General features: G+C 25.6%; 1 protein-coding gene across 3 annotated transcripts in view; it reads left to right on the top strand.

Moving 5' to 3' along the window:
- The window catches only part of LOC136084866 (uncharacterized), a 169,500-nt gene that overhangs the window by 43,437 nt on the left and 109,862 nt on the right, over positions 1-16,201 (top strand). The window contains exons 1-4 of one of the 3 annotated variants that reach the window (XM_065806057.1): positions 2,361-2,622; positions 4,438-4,622; positions 7,085-7,241; positions 15,851-15,895. In XM_065806057.1, coding sequence (XP_065662129.1) covers positions 2,526-2,622; positions 4,438-4,622; positions 7,085-7,241; positions 15,851-15,895 — 484 coding nt within the window. In that variant the 5' untranslated portion in view covers positions 2,361-2,525. Of the gene's footprint in view, positions 1-2,360; positions 2,623-4,437; positions 4,623-7,084; positions 7,242-15,850; positions 15,896-16,201 lie in introns of those variants that run through there. The other 2 variants (XM_065806056.1, XM_065806058.1) reach the window with 2 other exon arrangements.

The following is a 16,201-nucleotide window of genomic DNA, read 5'->3' as shown; positions in this document are numbered from 1 at the left end:
TGTATATATATATTTTATATATGTATATATATATATATATATATGTATATATATATATATATATATATATATTTTTTTTTTTTTTTCTAAATTTCATTTTTATACAAGAACTTTACCATTTCTGTAAACTTTATATTTTTATTAAAGCAGAAAAATTAGTTATATATATATATATATATATATATATATATATATATATATATATATATATATATATATATATATATATATATACATATATATATATATATATATATATATATATATATATATATATATATGTATATATATATATATATGTATATATATATATATATATATATATATATATATCATATATATATATATATATATATATATATATATATATATGTATATATATATATATATATATATATATATATATATATATATATATATATATACATATATATATATATATATATATATATATATATATATATATATATGTATATATATATATATATATGTATATATATACATATATATATATATATATACATATATATATATATATATATATATATATATATATATATATATATATATATATATATATATATGTATATATATATATATATATTTATATATATATATATTTATATATATACATATACATATACATACACATATATATATATTTATTTATATATATGGTCAGATGGGGTTATTTAGCTACCGTGGGGTAATATGGCCACTTTAGCATATTTTTCAGTTTTTCGCTAAAATCAGCTAAAGCTTTAAAGAAGCGGTATCCTACTCTACACACTTTTTTTAGCCCAATGTTAACCTGATATGTTAATGTCTGTTACAGAAAACTTTAAATATTAATACTCTTGTTGTTGAGTTTTTTTTGCATGCTATTGTTTTTGTCTTTTCAGATTTTAAAAAAAGCTTACTAATTCCAAGCAAATATTTGAGGGGCAATTTGGCTAAATTTTTAACCAGACCTCTATGAGCTACTTAGGTAAGTGCATTATAAAGCTCAAAGCATTTACCTTAAGTTATGTGGTAATCAGCCTTTTTAAATATTAGGGTAATTGGCCATATAAAATATCGTAATAGGCCAAAATGATATTAGACCATTTTAAATAATCAAAAAATGGCCATTTTACCCCAATAATGCTACCTATTGATTTGGTTGATAAATTAGTCAAGTTTTTTTTTTAATTAGTTGCAATATGCCATGCACAAACAATTTAAAGAAAGGTTATGCACACAGCAACCACCCTATAGAGCAAGTGGGCAAAGCTATGTTGACCATTGATGCTAGTATTCTTGTTAAAAGGGTTTCAGAGACCTACAAAGTTTCCAAAAATACTCTTAAAACTATTTATGTGGTAAGACCAAAAAGATTTGGACATTTTGCTGAACTGCTATTCCTGCTGAGTAAGAGCGTGTCATTATTCAAAATCAACCAATGACAAAGAATTTCATTAGCAAGTTGAAGAGCTTTGGGATCTGCATTAAAACACTTCATCGAAATATCCTTCACAAATAAGAGTAAACTTCTCTGGGCAAGATTAGGCTTACAGATTTTTGGAAAAGCACACCAATCTAATTTTACAGAGAATTGCTGAGAACATTTTAAAGAGTTGTGCAACTGTAAGTAAAGAAAATCTTTTTTTTTTTTTTCAACAAACTGCACAACTTGATCAAGAACATTGCCCTTCTAATCTAATAAACTATGATAAGACTAATATCAGCAAAAACCCTGGCTCCCAGAAAATAACTTACAGAAAGGCAACAAAACATCCAGATACTATTATAAAGATGTCTTTGCAACTTGTCAGGAGCTTTTGTGTTTTATTGTATTTGTATTTGTATTTTAAACTTTATTTTAAAACTCTAGTTTTAGGATTTGAAACATATTTTCTTTATTTTTATAAACATGTATTGCAAAGTTTTGTTGTTTAAATTAAGTTTTTTTGTAAGTGGCCAAATCAACCCATTTTTGGATTTTTCAAAAAAGATTTTTATTAATAAGTTGTGGTTAAAATTTTAATGCTAAATGGCTGAATTTAAAATATAATGTGCATCTTGTTGGAGTAATTCTTGAATATTTCTACAAGTATACACCTCTTGTTTTTCAAATTATTGAAAAAATAGTCAAAATGTGACCATAATACCCCATCTATATATATATATATATATATATATATATATATATATATATATATATATATATATATATATTAGTGTTGTCAAAAGACCCGGTACTTCGGTACCAAGTCGGTACTAAAAAAATGTAAACGTCACGGTACCAAGTTTTCTTAAGTACCGGTAGTACCCGTTCAAACCCGATTCCTTGATGCGCATCTGTGCAGTAGCGCGTCCTCTTTATTAAACTGCTGAGAAATGGCGACCTGAGGTGCAGCTGATGTGGTAGCTCTAAATCCACTTGTTGAGAAAAAAGGAGGAAAGAGCCATGTGTGGAAATATTTTGGATTTGCGGCTGATGACAAAGGGAATATCATTGATAATCAAAAACCCATTTGCAAACGATGTCACCGAAATTTTCACTCAAAAGGAGGAAACACATTGAGCTTAATAAAACACCTCAAAGACCGACACCCGGATCTGATGAAAGAGTTCAAGCAGGTAAGTTTCAAACTAATTTCAGATATAGAGCTTCTGTTATGAATTATATATCATATTTTAATTTGAATGTCTGAACCAGTCGGATAGAAATAAACAGCCAAAAATAAGTCTTACAGAAAGATTAAAATAACAATAATAAGCTTAAAAATTAAATTTAAAAAATATATACTTTTTTTACGTTTTTTTACAACCTATTGTTAAGACTTTTCTTTTAATAAGTATTTCTTATAAAAAGTAATTTGTAAAAAGTCGTTTGTAAAAAGTCTTTTCAAAAGAAGATTTTGTAAAAAGTCTCTTGAAAAAAGTCGTTTGTAAAAAGTTGTTTTTAAAAAGTCGCTCATAAAAAGTCATTTGTAAAAAGTCGTTTGTAAAAAGTTATTTGTAAAAAGTCTTTTGTAAATAAGACTTTTTACAGTCAGTGCTGAGGATGATCCACTTATCTGGTGGAAAACAAATATGGGTACTCTACCTCAACTATCAGAGTTTGCCAGGAAGTACCTTTGCATTGCTGGATCTAGCTGTTCATCTGAAAGAGTGTTCAGTACTGCAGGGTACATTGTTAGGCCAAGACGCTCAAGACTAAGTCAGGAACATGTTGATATGTTAGTGTTTCTATCTGAAAATCTGGAAGTGGCAAAGAAAGTAATTTAAGGAATAACTGTGTAGACCAGTATTGATTTGGGTGAAAAATGTTGTTATTTATCTAGTTATTTAATTACTCAAACGTTTACAATCCTTGGCTTGAAATACTTAAATTATGCCGTTGTTGTTTTGTTTTTTTACATGTATAATAATATTTTAATTTACAACTTGTTGTTCAGTTATGGCATATTTTGTTTAATTTATAAAAATGTTAAAGTTTATAAATAAGAGTGATTATTCAGTCATGGCTTATTGTTTTGTTATTTATCTAGTTATTTAATTACTTAAATGTTTACAATCCTTGGCTTGAAGTACTTAAATTATGCCATTGTTTTTTTACATTTATAATAATATTTTAGTTTATTACTTGTTAGTCATGGCATATTTTGTTTAATTTATAAAAATTGCGTTTTTTAGGTTTGTAATTTTTCATTTATTATTTGTGGAAAAAGTTGAAACACAATTTTAAACAAGTATGAAGAATGGCATTGTTTAACTTTATTTTCAGCTAGCATGTTTTTGTGTTTTGCTTTGATACAAAGAATCGTGAATTTTTATTGGCAAATTTAGTCTAAATTAAACTTTGGTTTGGTACCGAAATTGGTACCGAAAACCGTGGATTTTCACTGGTATCGGTACTGAATACTGTAATTTTGGTACCGTGACAACACTAATATATATATCTATATATATATTTAAACATATTTAAATATATATATATATATATATATGTATATATATATATATATATATATATATATATATATATATATATATATATATATATATATTTAAACATATTTAAATATATATATATATGTATATATATATATATATATATATATATATATATATATATATATATATATATATATATAAATTTAAACAATGTTTCAAATGTACTCTACAAAATAGAGTGCTCAATGTTCTTAAAAGAACAGAGCAATTTTAAATTAGTAGAAAATCACTTAACAAAAATTTTTCTCATTTAACACTGTGTTTCATCAATACAGACTCATCAGTTTTTCTGATGAGTCTTTACTGATGAAACACAGTGCAAAATAAGAAAATTTTTTGTTAATTGATTTTTTACTAATTTATATATATATATATATATATATATATATATATATATATATATATATATATATATATATTTGTTTTTGTTTCTAGAAAATGATCAGAATAAACCTGAAAATACTGATTCGAATGATTTAATTCTGATTCAAAATCAATGTTTAAGTGTTACATTTCAGTGGCCAAATATTTTTTTGAAAGATTCTTTGGTACAGAGTTTATATTTAGTTACCATTAAATTGATGAATAACGACAGCTCAACTGAATATGTGTTAGGTTTAGTAAGTTTTTAGAAATGTTTATACATTGTTGTAAAAGCAAAATATTTATAGTTTCTAATATATTTTGCCATTTTTTTAAATTTTTTTTCTTAAAATATAAAATAAAAAATAAAAGACATAAGGTGAAAAGTCATTTGTGTATATATTTAAGCCATCATAATTGATATATATATAAGTCGTAAGAGTGGGTGGCTCGCCTAAAACATAATTTGATCCCTAAATTTAGTTCAAAAATTAGATTAGGGGCATTTTGTGAATTAATATAGATTAGGGGCATTTTGTGAAAACTAAATTTTGGACTCCGTTTTTTACATTTTTACGTAAGGAAGAAAGAAGCCATTCAACTGCTGGTGTCAGTTAATTTTAAACTGTTTCTAACATTACGAAAAAATTTTTGTATAACATTTATGAGCTGATGATGCTGGTAACCATAATCCAGTGAAAATTTCTAATGATAAATTATTAATTGCATAAAGAGAATTTAATTGATGTTTTCTTACTAATATAACATATATCTTATACATGTCAACACTAAAGATATATATATATATATATATATATATATAAATATATGTATATATATATATATATATGTTTATATATATACATATATGTATACATATATATATACATATGTGTGTATCTCTCTCTCTATATATATACATCTATATATATATATATATACATATATATATATATATATATATATATATATATGTATATATATATGTATATATATACATATACATATATATATGTATATATATAGATATATATGTATATACATATATATATATATATATTTTTATATATATATATATATATTTATATATATATAAATACACACATCTATATTTTAATATATATACATCTATACATATATATATATATATATATATATATATATATATATATATATATATATATATATATATATATATATATATATATATATATATATATGTATGTATATATATATACATATATATATATATATATATATAAATATACAAATATATATATATATATATATTTATATATGTACAAATAACACATCTATATTTTATTATATATACATCTATACATACATATATATATATATATATATATATATATATATATATATATATATATATATATATATATATATATATATATATATATATATATATATATATATATATATATATATATATATATATATATATATATATATATATATATATATATATATATATATATATATATATATATAAGAACCCTTAGATGTTGTCCGAAAGTTTTTTCCATATTTTGTTGACAAAAAGTAAAAATTAAAATGCAAGACCGGAATTTTTTTTTTTTAATAATGATAGACTGCCTGCCCCAACCAAACCCTCAGTCGATGTAGCAGCACTCCTTGCGGGTCAGGCTATTTGTCAGTCGATGTAGCAGCACTCTCTTGCGAGTCAGGCTATTTGTCAGTCGATGTAGCAGCACTCCCTTGCGAGTCAGGCTATTTGTCAGTCGATGTAGCAGCACTCCCTTGCGAGTCAGGCTATAAGATAGTCGATGTAGCAACACTCCGCGCATGATTTACAGTAAAAAAAATAAAAATAAAAACATTTTATTAAAACAAATAAAAATAAAAACATTTTATTAAAAAAAATTAAAATAAAAACATTGTTTATATTGTTAAAAACATTCAAAATGTTTTAAAAACATTCAGAATGTTTTTAAAAACATTCTGGTCAATTAAATTTGCGTTTTTGTGGTTTTTTTAAAAAACGATTAATTTGTAATTAAATTAATGGTTTTTACTTTCATCCAACACGGAAATGTTGGACGAAAGTTAAAAGTAATTAAAAGTGACGTATATGTTGGCGTAAGAATCACTTTTTTCCTTCCGCTCTTCCCAAAGCCAACAAACTATAGATCTATATATATATATATATATATATATATATATATATATATATATATATATATATATATATATATATATATATATATATATATATATATATATATATATATATATATATATATATATATATATATATATATATATATATATATATATATATATGTATATATATATATACCTATATATATATATATATATATATAAATATACAAATATATATATATATATATATATATATTTATATATGTACAATTAACACATCTGTATTTTATTATATATACATCTATACATACATATATATATATATATATATATATATATATATATATATATATATATATATTTATATATATATATATACACGTATGTTTATATTTATATTTCAATATATATGCATATATATGTATGTTTATGTACTTATATCTACACCATAGGTAAATGTACATACTTTCTCCAAAACAGTCAATTTTTATCCAAATTAAGCTGTTTCTGTTATGTAATTGTGATTAAACTTTTTTGAATAAATTTAATTTTTCTTTATTTTTTAAAATTTTAGGCCATTAAAAATATATTTAATATACCAGATGCATTCTTTTGTTATGATCCACTCAACATTTTTGCTTATGATCTTGGTGCTGAATTTAAATGGAATGTCTATCTTATAAACTATAATGGATACAATGAATCAAACAAACTATCTTCAATCATTACAAGTTAGTTATCATTTTGTTAATTTGTTCTATAAAAAGTTACTTAAAATTACATGAAATAATGGTTAAAGGTCTAGAGCAATTTTTTTTCATTATTCTACTATATTTTCTTCTTTTACTGAAATTACTGTATGAAATATAGTAACCAAAAAGGGTTAATGAAAGTATATCTATGTACACTATAAAAGATATATGAACTTATTTTTAAACATATATGTATGCATGTACAGATATATATGTTCTGGTAGCTAGAGTATGTCCAGCTACATTTATAAAAAGTTTTTGGGCCTAATCTACAGACTAGGTCCAAAACTTTTTATAAATGTGATATAATGGAGAGAAAGGGCACCATTTGAAGATTTTCTTTTATATAATAGTATTTATAGTAGTAAGAATTAGCCCAATTATGCAACAGTATAGTCCAATTATGCTACAGTATTAATAGTAGTAGAGATTAGAATCAGGAGTATGAAAATGTCTTTAATATGTCAGGAGAAATAGAGTTAGCTTTGCTGCCTCATTATGATAAAACTTTTCTGTTATTAACAAGCCAGCTGTAGAACAAAAGGATTGTTATCCATATTATTTATCAGATAGTAAGTTGTTTGACTCAAGATAAGATATTAGGTGTTTTAAAGACTCAAAGAATTTGATAATAGTAAGAGTTGTCAGAGTATTCTTTTTTAAAAATTAGAAAAAATGCTATTTTTCAGCAGGCAGGAAAACAATATTCAGTTAAGCTTTTATTAAATATGGGGTATTAAGAGCACTGAATAGACTATGGCAAGAATGTTGTTTAGACTACCTGTTGTAGAAGAGTTTATGAGTGAATTAACTTTAGATCTAATAAAATAATGCATCTTTGCTGAATTACAAGCCAGTCAAGATTGAATTTTTTGCAACCATAATAATATTTGTAAAAAAGAGAAAGAGATACAACTTTGCATGAATGGGGCAGAATCTTAAGTTATTAGCTAAAGCAGGCTTAATAATTTTTATAATTTTTTTTTTGGATCTTTTTTAGGAGAAAAACGGCAACATAAGAACCAGGAAATAATTTTAATTTATTATTAAATACTTTAAATTTATTAAGAAAAAATTTTAGCAAAAGAAATCATAGTGATTTGGAGGTCTAACAATAGATTAACCTGTTTCTCTGAAAACTGATAGAGTAATAATATGTCAGACAGTGCCTTTTTGCATTGAGTTTTTGCAACAATAAAAAATTATTCGTTTTCAAGAAAGTTGTTCTTGTAAAAAATATGAAAAAAGTTATTACAGTTAGATATAGTGCTGGACAAGAAGGTAAATACCACTGAGTTGAATGAGGCATAACATGGTCTACTATAATTACACTGCAGGGTTTGTTGGTTTTTATGGCAAAAAATTTGGAGGCCAGTTTTTATTTTTGTTGTAATAAACAATATTTTTAAACAGAAGGCTTTGATTTTCTTGTTATATATAATATTTTTTGATTATTTATGTATTTATTTTATAAGTTTAATTATGAGGAACTTATTAATTTTGATGTTAATATAAATACAATATTTAAATTAGATACATTTACAACTTGTTTATACTCTCGAGATTATTTTTATTTTGCTTCAAAAAAATAAGAAATACTTTTATTTTCATGCCTAGAATTCTTAATACAATACTAAATAAGTGTGCAGTGATATACTGTTGCAGTGGATACAAAAGTAAATCATCAAATACAAATAAGAATCTAAAATTGACTTCAGAACCAACTATTTATAGCAAAAAAAATAGTGTTTTTGCGTTTTCTTATGCTGTAAAAAGACCTGAATTAAGAAAAAATGGATTGAGTGAATTCAGAAAAAATCTGAATTAAGAAAAAAATGGAAGTTTGTTAATAGAAAATATTGGTTTCCTACAGAGCATTCAGGTGTGTGTAGTGTACACTTTGATCCAAAATTTTTTAAAGCACTGTGTTAGAATGACTCTTATTTATGATCTTAATCCAATACTGAATATTTATTCAAATGATGCAATAGAAAAAATTCCACCTTCTCTGCTATTATCTATACCAGGTCCATCAAGAATATCTCTTGCTAGATGTGTGTCACAAGCATTCAAGATGAATCAGATGGATAGAAAAAGATTCTATCAAAGACCTAAATATGTAAGATTCATCTTCAAGTCCTTTTGGCTTTATTTTCCAAAAATTTGACTACCATGTTTTGTATTATCGTATTTTTAATGTGACATCTATTGATAATGCTACCTGTATTCAATCAATACAAGTTGATTCTACTTTGCATGTAAAGTTGCATCACAATGGATGTCAAATTCCTCTTCCAAAGTGGTTTAAGCAAAACCAATATTTACTTAAAAATATTAGCATATTAGAAAACTTTGCATCATATATGTGGATTTTTTTTGCAGAAAAAACCAATACTATTTTAGATGAAATTCATAGTATTCAATACTACAAACTGAAAGGCAGGAAACCATATCATCTGAAGTTCTTTGTTTTTCCTTATTGCAACGCTATACTTTAGAGCAAGCATACATTCAATTACAAGAAAAAATACCTCTAACACCATTGTCTGTTTTAAAAAAATTAGCAGCTGGAGAAATTGAATCCCTAAAACCTAATAAGTTATTTTTGGAGGAAGGAAAAGTAGATTCAGACTCTATTTTAATGTTGGATAAAATGTATTTACTAAAATGGAGGGAATATAGTGGCTGTAGATATGCTAATTTGGATAAAAATTGCAACTTTTTTAAAAGTATCCTTGTTTTTATGATTTTAACTTTAAAAAAATCTCCTATGTCATAAAGTTTTGTCCACAAACCAAAATAAATAAAGAAACAGTTTTCCTTGAAATTAAAGATAGTTTGTCAGTTTTAAAATTAATAGGACTTAATGTACATCCAATAGTTGCTGACAATCATTCGACAAATGTATTAGGATATGGGCAATTAATTAAATGCTTTGGAACTAGTAAATCTGAAGATCATTTTATTGAGTAAGAAAAAAATTTACCTTATGTATGATAGTTAACCATGAGCGAGACTTGGTTTTTTTAAACCAAGACGAGACCGAGACAAGAAGTTAGTACTTCTCGTGAGACCGAGAAGGAGGCGAGACGAGAAATTTAATAATTTTTGAAAACAAATTTATTAAAATCCAAGTAAAAAATAAAAAAATGTAAACATGGTTTTGACAAATAGACACAAATAACATTTGTCAAATGTAAACAACTTTTTCAAATACTATTTCAGAATTTTTTTGCCAAACTTTTCCAACAAGAAAATGTTTTCTCTGACTAAGATGATTCGTTCTTCTTTTTCTGGGTGTAAGTTGTGTCTGGATGATCAGACAACATTTCCACCTGAGCTAAAAACTCTCTCTGATTTAGTTGAACTTGCTGGAATAGCTAAAATTTGTCTAGCTAATGAACAGAGTTCTGGCAATGTATTTGAATGCAATTTCCACCAATCAAGAATCGGAAAGTCTTTTTTGGCATCAGGGAGATATTCATACTGGCACATTTCGCTCAAAATAGGATTCAGTTCAGATGTTGGCTCTTGTGTTTCAAGTCTAGCGTTTAACTTGCGCTTCAGTTTTGAATTAGGGGACAAATCTGCTGAAAGAACTCTGGCAACAGGTTGGCACTCAACATTATCCTTAACCTGTGAGGCTAACCATTCTTTTGTTGTTTGAAATTTTTGAAGAGCTTCAAGTAAAGTCCCTTTAAAGCAGGATTTAAGTAGTTTGCTGCAGCACTCAATAAGTTTCCAGTGAGACAAAGAGGAAATCTTTTCTCAATGCAGCTTTTCAAGTTTTTTGCATACAAGACACTGTAGCCATTTTTTCCATCCGTCTCAATAAATTGATCAATTTTGTCATGGATTAAATAAAGAGAATCGGCGACAGTGTTAATTGTTGGAATAGACTCAGCCAACCACGTTTCTGTAGCTTCTTTAAGTGGTGCCAAAATTTCTACTGCTCCCTCGATTGATTTCCACTGTGATGCACTGATGGTCTTTGAAGAAAAAATATCTTCGTTTGCATATAAGCTGATAATTGCACTCTTTAGATGTAGGACAGAAGCCATGCAATCCAGTTCACTATTCCATCTTGTGTCAACAGATTGGCGTAACTGTCTAAAATTGATTCCTTGAGCGTCTGATTCTGATTCAAGCAACTCAGCTGCAACTGTTGACTGGTGAGTTAAAGAAGCCAAATCTTTGCATGTTTGCAACACATCATCCATTCCAGCAGTCATTCCAAATGAGTCTCAAACTGCACATTGCAAAATATGATTGTTGCACAAGTATTGGTCAAGGCGTTTTGACAATTTGACTGCAAGTCTCATGTTTCTTGCCTGGTCGTTCACGCAGTACATTGGCAAATCAGCAGGCAAATTTAATTCTTCTAAGAAAGAATCCAGCTTTTCTTCAATTAAGATATCTGTGTGTCTGCCTGGGAACTGTTGTATATGGGGTGTCCAGTGATGTAGTCTCCAATTTTTGTCAATAGCATGAAAAGTCCAAGAGATGTAGCTGTCCTGAGCTTTAGAAGTCCAAAGGTCAGAAGTAAATGCAGCACTTTTTAGATTTGGCGTAATCTCCGTTATTATGCTCTTCATTCCAGCTTTAACTTCTCTTGACCGAATTGAAAGCTTTCTTGAATATGTTGTTTTGTGATGAAGGCTCAGTTTAGGGTTTGCAATGTCAAACAACTTCTTGAAACCTCTTCCTTCGACTGCTGAAAAGGATGCCAGATCAGTGCAAAAGTAATCCAGCATTGCAGAGTCAAACTGTTTTTGAATGGAATTGTCTTTGTCATATTTGGACTTTGTTTCAAGCATTTCGACCATGGTTCGTTGTTTCTTCTTAGGAGGAGGAAGAAGAGAGTTGTCAGTTTTTTCAGAATACTCAATGTAATCTTGCCTGTGTTTTTTTTCGAGGTGACGATGAAGTCCGCTTGTGTTTCCATCTTTTGTTTTCAAAGACTTTTTGCACGCCTTGCATTCAGCACCGTCAATTGTTTTTTGAAAATATCTCCAGATTTTGTTTTTTCTTGGTGACATTTTTGATCGTTGAAATGAGGCAAGAATATTTCTTTTCAATATGAACATTATGTGTCAAGTTGAATTCCACTGGTAAACTAATGAAATTAAGTCGAAAGTGCACTATTTTTTACAAAAAGTTTTTGTATTTAAAATCTAATTAAAAATATTTAAGATCTAATTAAAATATTTTAATTAGATTTTTAAAAAAAATCTAATTAAAAAATCTAATTAAAAATCTAATTAAAAATTTAATTTGTTTTTGTCAAAAACAAATTAAATTTTTAATTAGATTTTGTAAAATTTTTAATTATATTTGTAAAATAAAATAATATTTAAGTCTCGTTCTACTTCTCGCGAGAATTTTCTATTTCCCGTTTCTCACGAGAAGTCCCATTTCTCACGAGAAACGAGCACGAGACGAGATCTCGCTCATGGTTATTGATAGTGTTCATCTCTTAAAAAATATTTGAAATAATCTTCTCAATTCTAAGCGATTTATATTCCCTGTTTTCCATTTTGATGGACTTATTGATCTTTTGTTTAATGTGTAAGTTTATAATGATGTAACCTAAGATAGGCTCTTACATGACAAAATATGACATGACTGGAATGAATGGAAAACAGGGAATATAAATCGCTTAGAATTGAGAAGATTATTTCAAATATTTTTTAAGATATGAACAACAAGTATAGCATCTTCTCCATAAAGTTTATGAAAAGGAAGAAAAACTTAGTGGTAATTTACATAAGGCACATAAACTCACATTTCAAACTTTACATCCAGAAAATGATAAGCAAAGTGTTCCTTTTGCTTTGAATGTTTTTCATGAAACTACGTCAGCTGCCATTAAAAGATATTTTCCACAAGATTTATCTGCAGTTAAATTTTTACACCTTGTTAATAGTTGATGGTAAATATTGAGTTTTAAGTCAAAATGTTCAAATAACTGTATTGGTTATGCAGTTGTGAGAGATGATAAAAAAACCTGAATTCTTACGTTGTTTTTCGAAGTGGATTAATGAATGGCAAATAATGCAGTTAAAAGAATATGAAATGTTTACTCTTAACAAACAAACAGCAAATGCTATAATAGTTCTGCTGATTTGTGTGACGATTTACTTAATGAAGGTTATACTTACATTTGAACAAGTCGTTTCCGAAGTGACCCTCTAGAATGTAGGTTTTCAAAATATAGACAAATGAGTGGAGGTTTTTTTGTTGGTTTACATGAAGTTGAATCTTCTGAGAAGATACTTCAAATTAAATCTCTAATTAAAGAAGATATAAACTAGTGGGAGTTAAATCTTAACCAGAGTTTGTTGAGATCTTTTATATAAAATTGATTTTGAAAATGATTTTCGAGAGATTGGTTTGGGTGATGACAGCAAAGAGGTAACAACCTACATTGCAGGATTTTTTATGAAAAAAGTCTTTAAAAAGTTTGTTTGTTCTGAATGTGAAGCTTTATTAAATCATGAGAAGGTCATCATTTGTATTGAGTATACAAATTTGCTCTTTAGAGGAGGGGGGGGGGCTTCAATTACCTGGGAAATATCTTGCAATGTATATATTGCATTGCTTAGCAAAACTAGGTTTAGCTCAAGAAAATTTATTTTTAAATGCTGATAATATCAGATATACTGCAAGAAAGCACCTAAATCTTGGAGGAGAAGCAATTTTCATGTGCCAGTCCTCAGTATTTTAATAATGCTATAATATTTATCAATAATATAATCACAAACATACACTTTAACAACAAGCAAATACATTCTATAATACTTATTAACAATATAATTATAAACATATACTTTAACAACTTTAACAAAAGATTATTAATGGTGGAAAAAGAAAAGATGAGATTGATGCTTTTAAATCCAAAAGAACCAAAAGAAAGCATAATAATTAATCTATTTGTTGATGTTAATTTCACAGTATTTTAAAATTTTACTGTGATTTTACTATGAATGTTTATATTACTTTAAATAAAAAAGAATTTAAACAACTGTTTATTTATTTTAATAATTTCTATTTTTATTATTCCAGCGTTTTCTATGGAAAATTCAATAATTTAAAAAAAAAAAACAGGCTCTCAAATTTTTTGCCATAAAATCCAACAAATCCGGCCATGTAATTATAGTATACCATGGGCATAATTTGAAACTGACAAGAATTAATCAAAACTTCAATAACTGCCTCAGTCCAGGAGATTAAATAGGTAAAACAGTTATTGTCAGAGAAAGAAAAAGCATCAGCTTAAGAACTGTCACAAAAAAAATCATGAAAGGATTTTCAGTCAGATTTATAATAGCAGTGTGATATTAGAATAACATTGAACACAATCTAGATTAATAAAATATTATTCAGCATAAAAGAATAATTACAGTAAAAGGATACAATTTAGATGAATGACAAGTCATGTGAGATAAAATTTTGTTGATTAATAGCTCTTTTTAGCAGTTATTGTGGTAGTGTTTGTAAAAAAAGTGATCTGACTATACAATTATGGGACAGAGGCTTTGCAGCTAGAAAAGGTCCTATAACATTTGCAATACTTTTTTTTAGACCTTGTCTGTAATAAAGAGTGCCTCATTAGAAGAACCACTCCAAATATGACAAGAGTGTTCCATGCAAAGGCTAATATGAAATTTATGGCCACTTATCAATATGGGAAAATTAAAATAGAGATAAAATAGATAAAATATCTCTATTAAAATAGAGATAATTTTTTAAATGACTACAATAATATTTAAAATTATTATATTTATAAAGATCTAAAAATATGTAAAAATATATTTATAAACCTAAAGATAATTTAAAATTATGTAAATAACATTAAGGGTTCAAAAAGAAAAATTGGTGTCATGATTTTAATACAAAAATTTACTTGAAAAAACGTAAATTGAGCTTGAAAACTTAAAACTAATATCAATTTAAATTAATTAACTGTGATAATTATAAGCAATAAATAACAGCAATAATATTACAACAACCATAATAACAATATTAAGAATATTAATAATAATAATACTAGCAGTATTTAATAATTTAATAGTTAATAATAAAATAAATACTATTATAGTTTATTTATTATTAATTGTAATTAATTTATAATTAAATTAGAATAATGTATTTTATTAAAATGTACAATATTCTTTATATGAAACTCTTTCATAAGAATATTGGGTAAATAAATAAAAGATTTTTTGATATTGATCATTCATTGAAGAATTAGAAGTATATTTTTAAAATAATTTTAAGTAATGTTTTGAGTTGAAAATTTGTGTAACATTTATATGATGAAAGAAAAAAAATCAGAAACAGCTCAAGAGATTTTTTTAAAATTGTTTTACTTAAAAATGGAATTTACTTTAAGATTCATAGATATAAATGCACTTAAGTAAGTATATTGGTGTTGTTGTAGCCATGAATAACAACATTGCTATTGCATTTATAACCAATATGAAAGTTTCATAATCATCTGCTATAATTAAAGATGTTTTATAAAACAATTTTTTTATTATTAAAGATGTTTTTTTATACTTGAAGTAATTTATTTTTATCTTTAGAATGTTCTCAATTTTGTGTTTACAAAGATACTACTAGACCTCCAAGTAATTTTTTTTTCTATTCTTTATATTTTGTATCATTGTGTGTGTGTTTATATATATATATATATATATATATATATATATATATATATATATATATATATATATATATATATATATATATATATATATATATATATATATATATATATGTATATATATATATGTATATATATATATATATATATATATATATGTATATATATATAAGAAAAAAACATTTAGTATACTCTGAAGACATTTAAAACAACAGGTGGCATCCCACGTTATGCAGGATAAGGAAGATTACAAAAAACTGAGCACAAAAAT

The sequence above is a fragment of the Hydra vulgaris genome, chromosome 09, assembly GCF_038396675.1.
Source record: "Hydra vulgaris chromosome 09, alternate assembly HydraT2T_AEP".
Classification (NCBI taxonomy): Eukaryota; Metazoa; Cnidaria; class Hydrozoa; order Anthoathecata; family Hydridae; genus Hydra; species Hydra vulgaris.
This window is presented reverse-complemented; position numbering and strand designations above follow the sequence as displayed.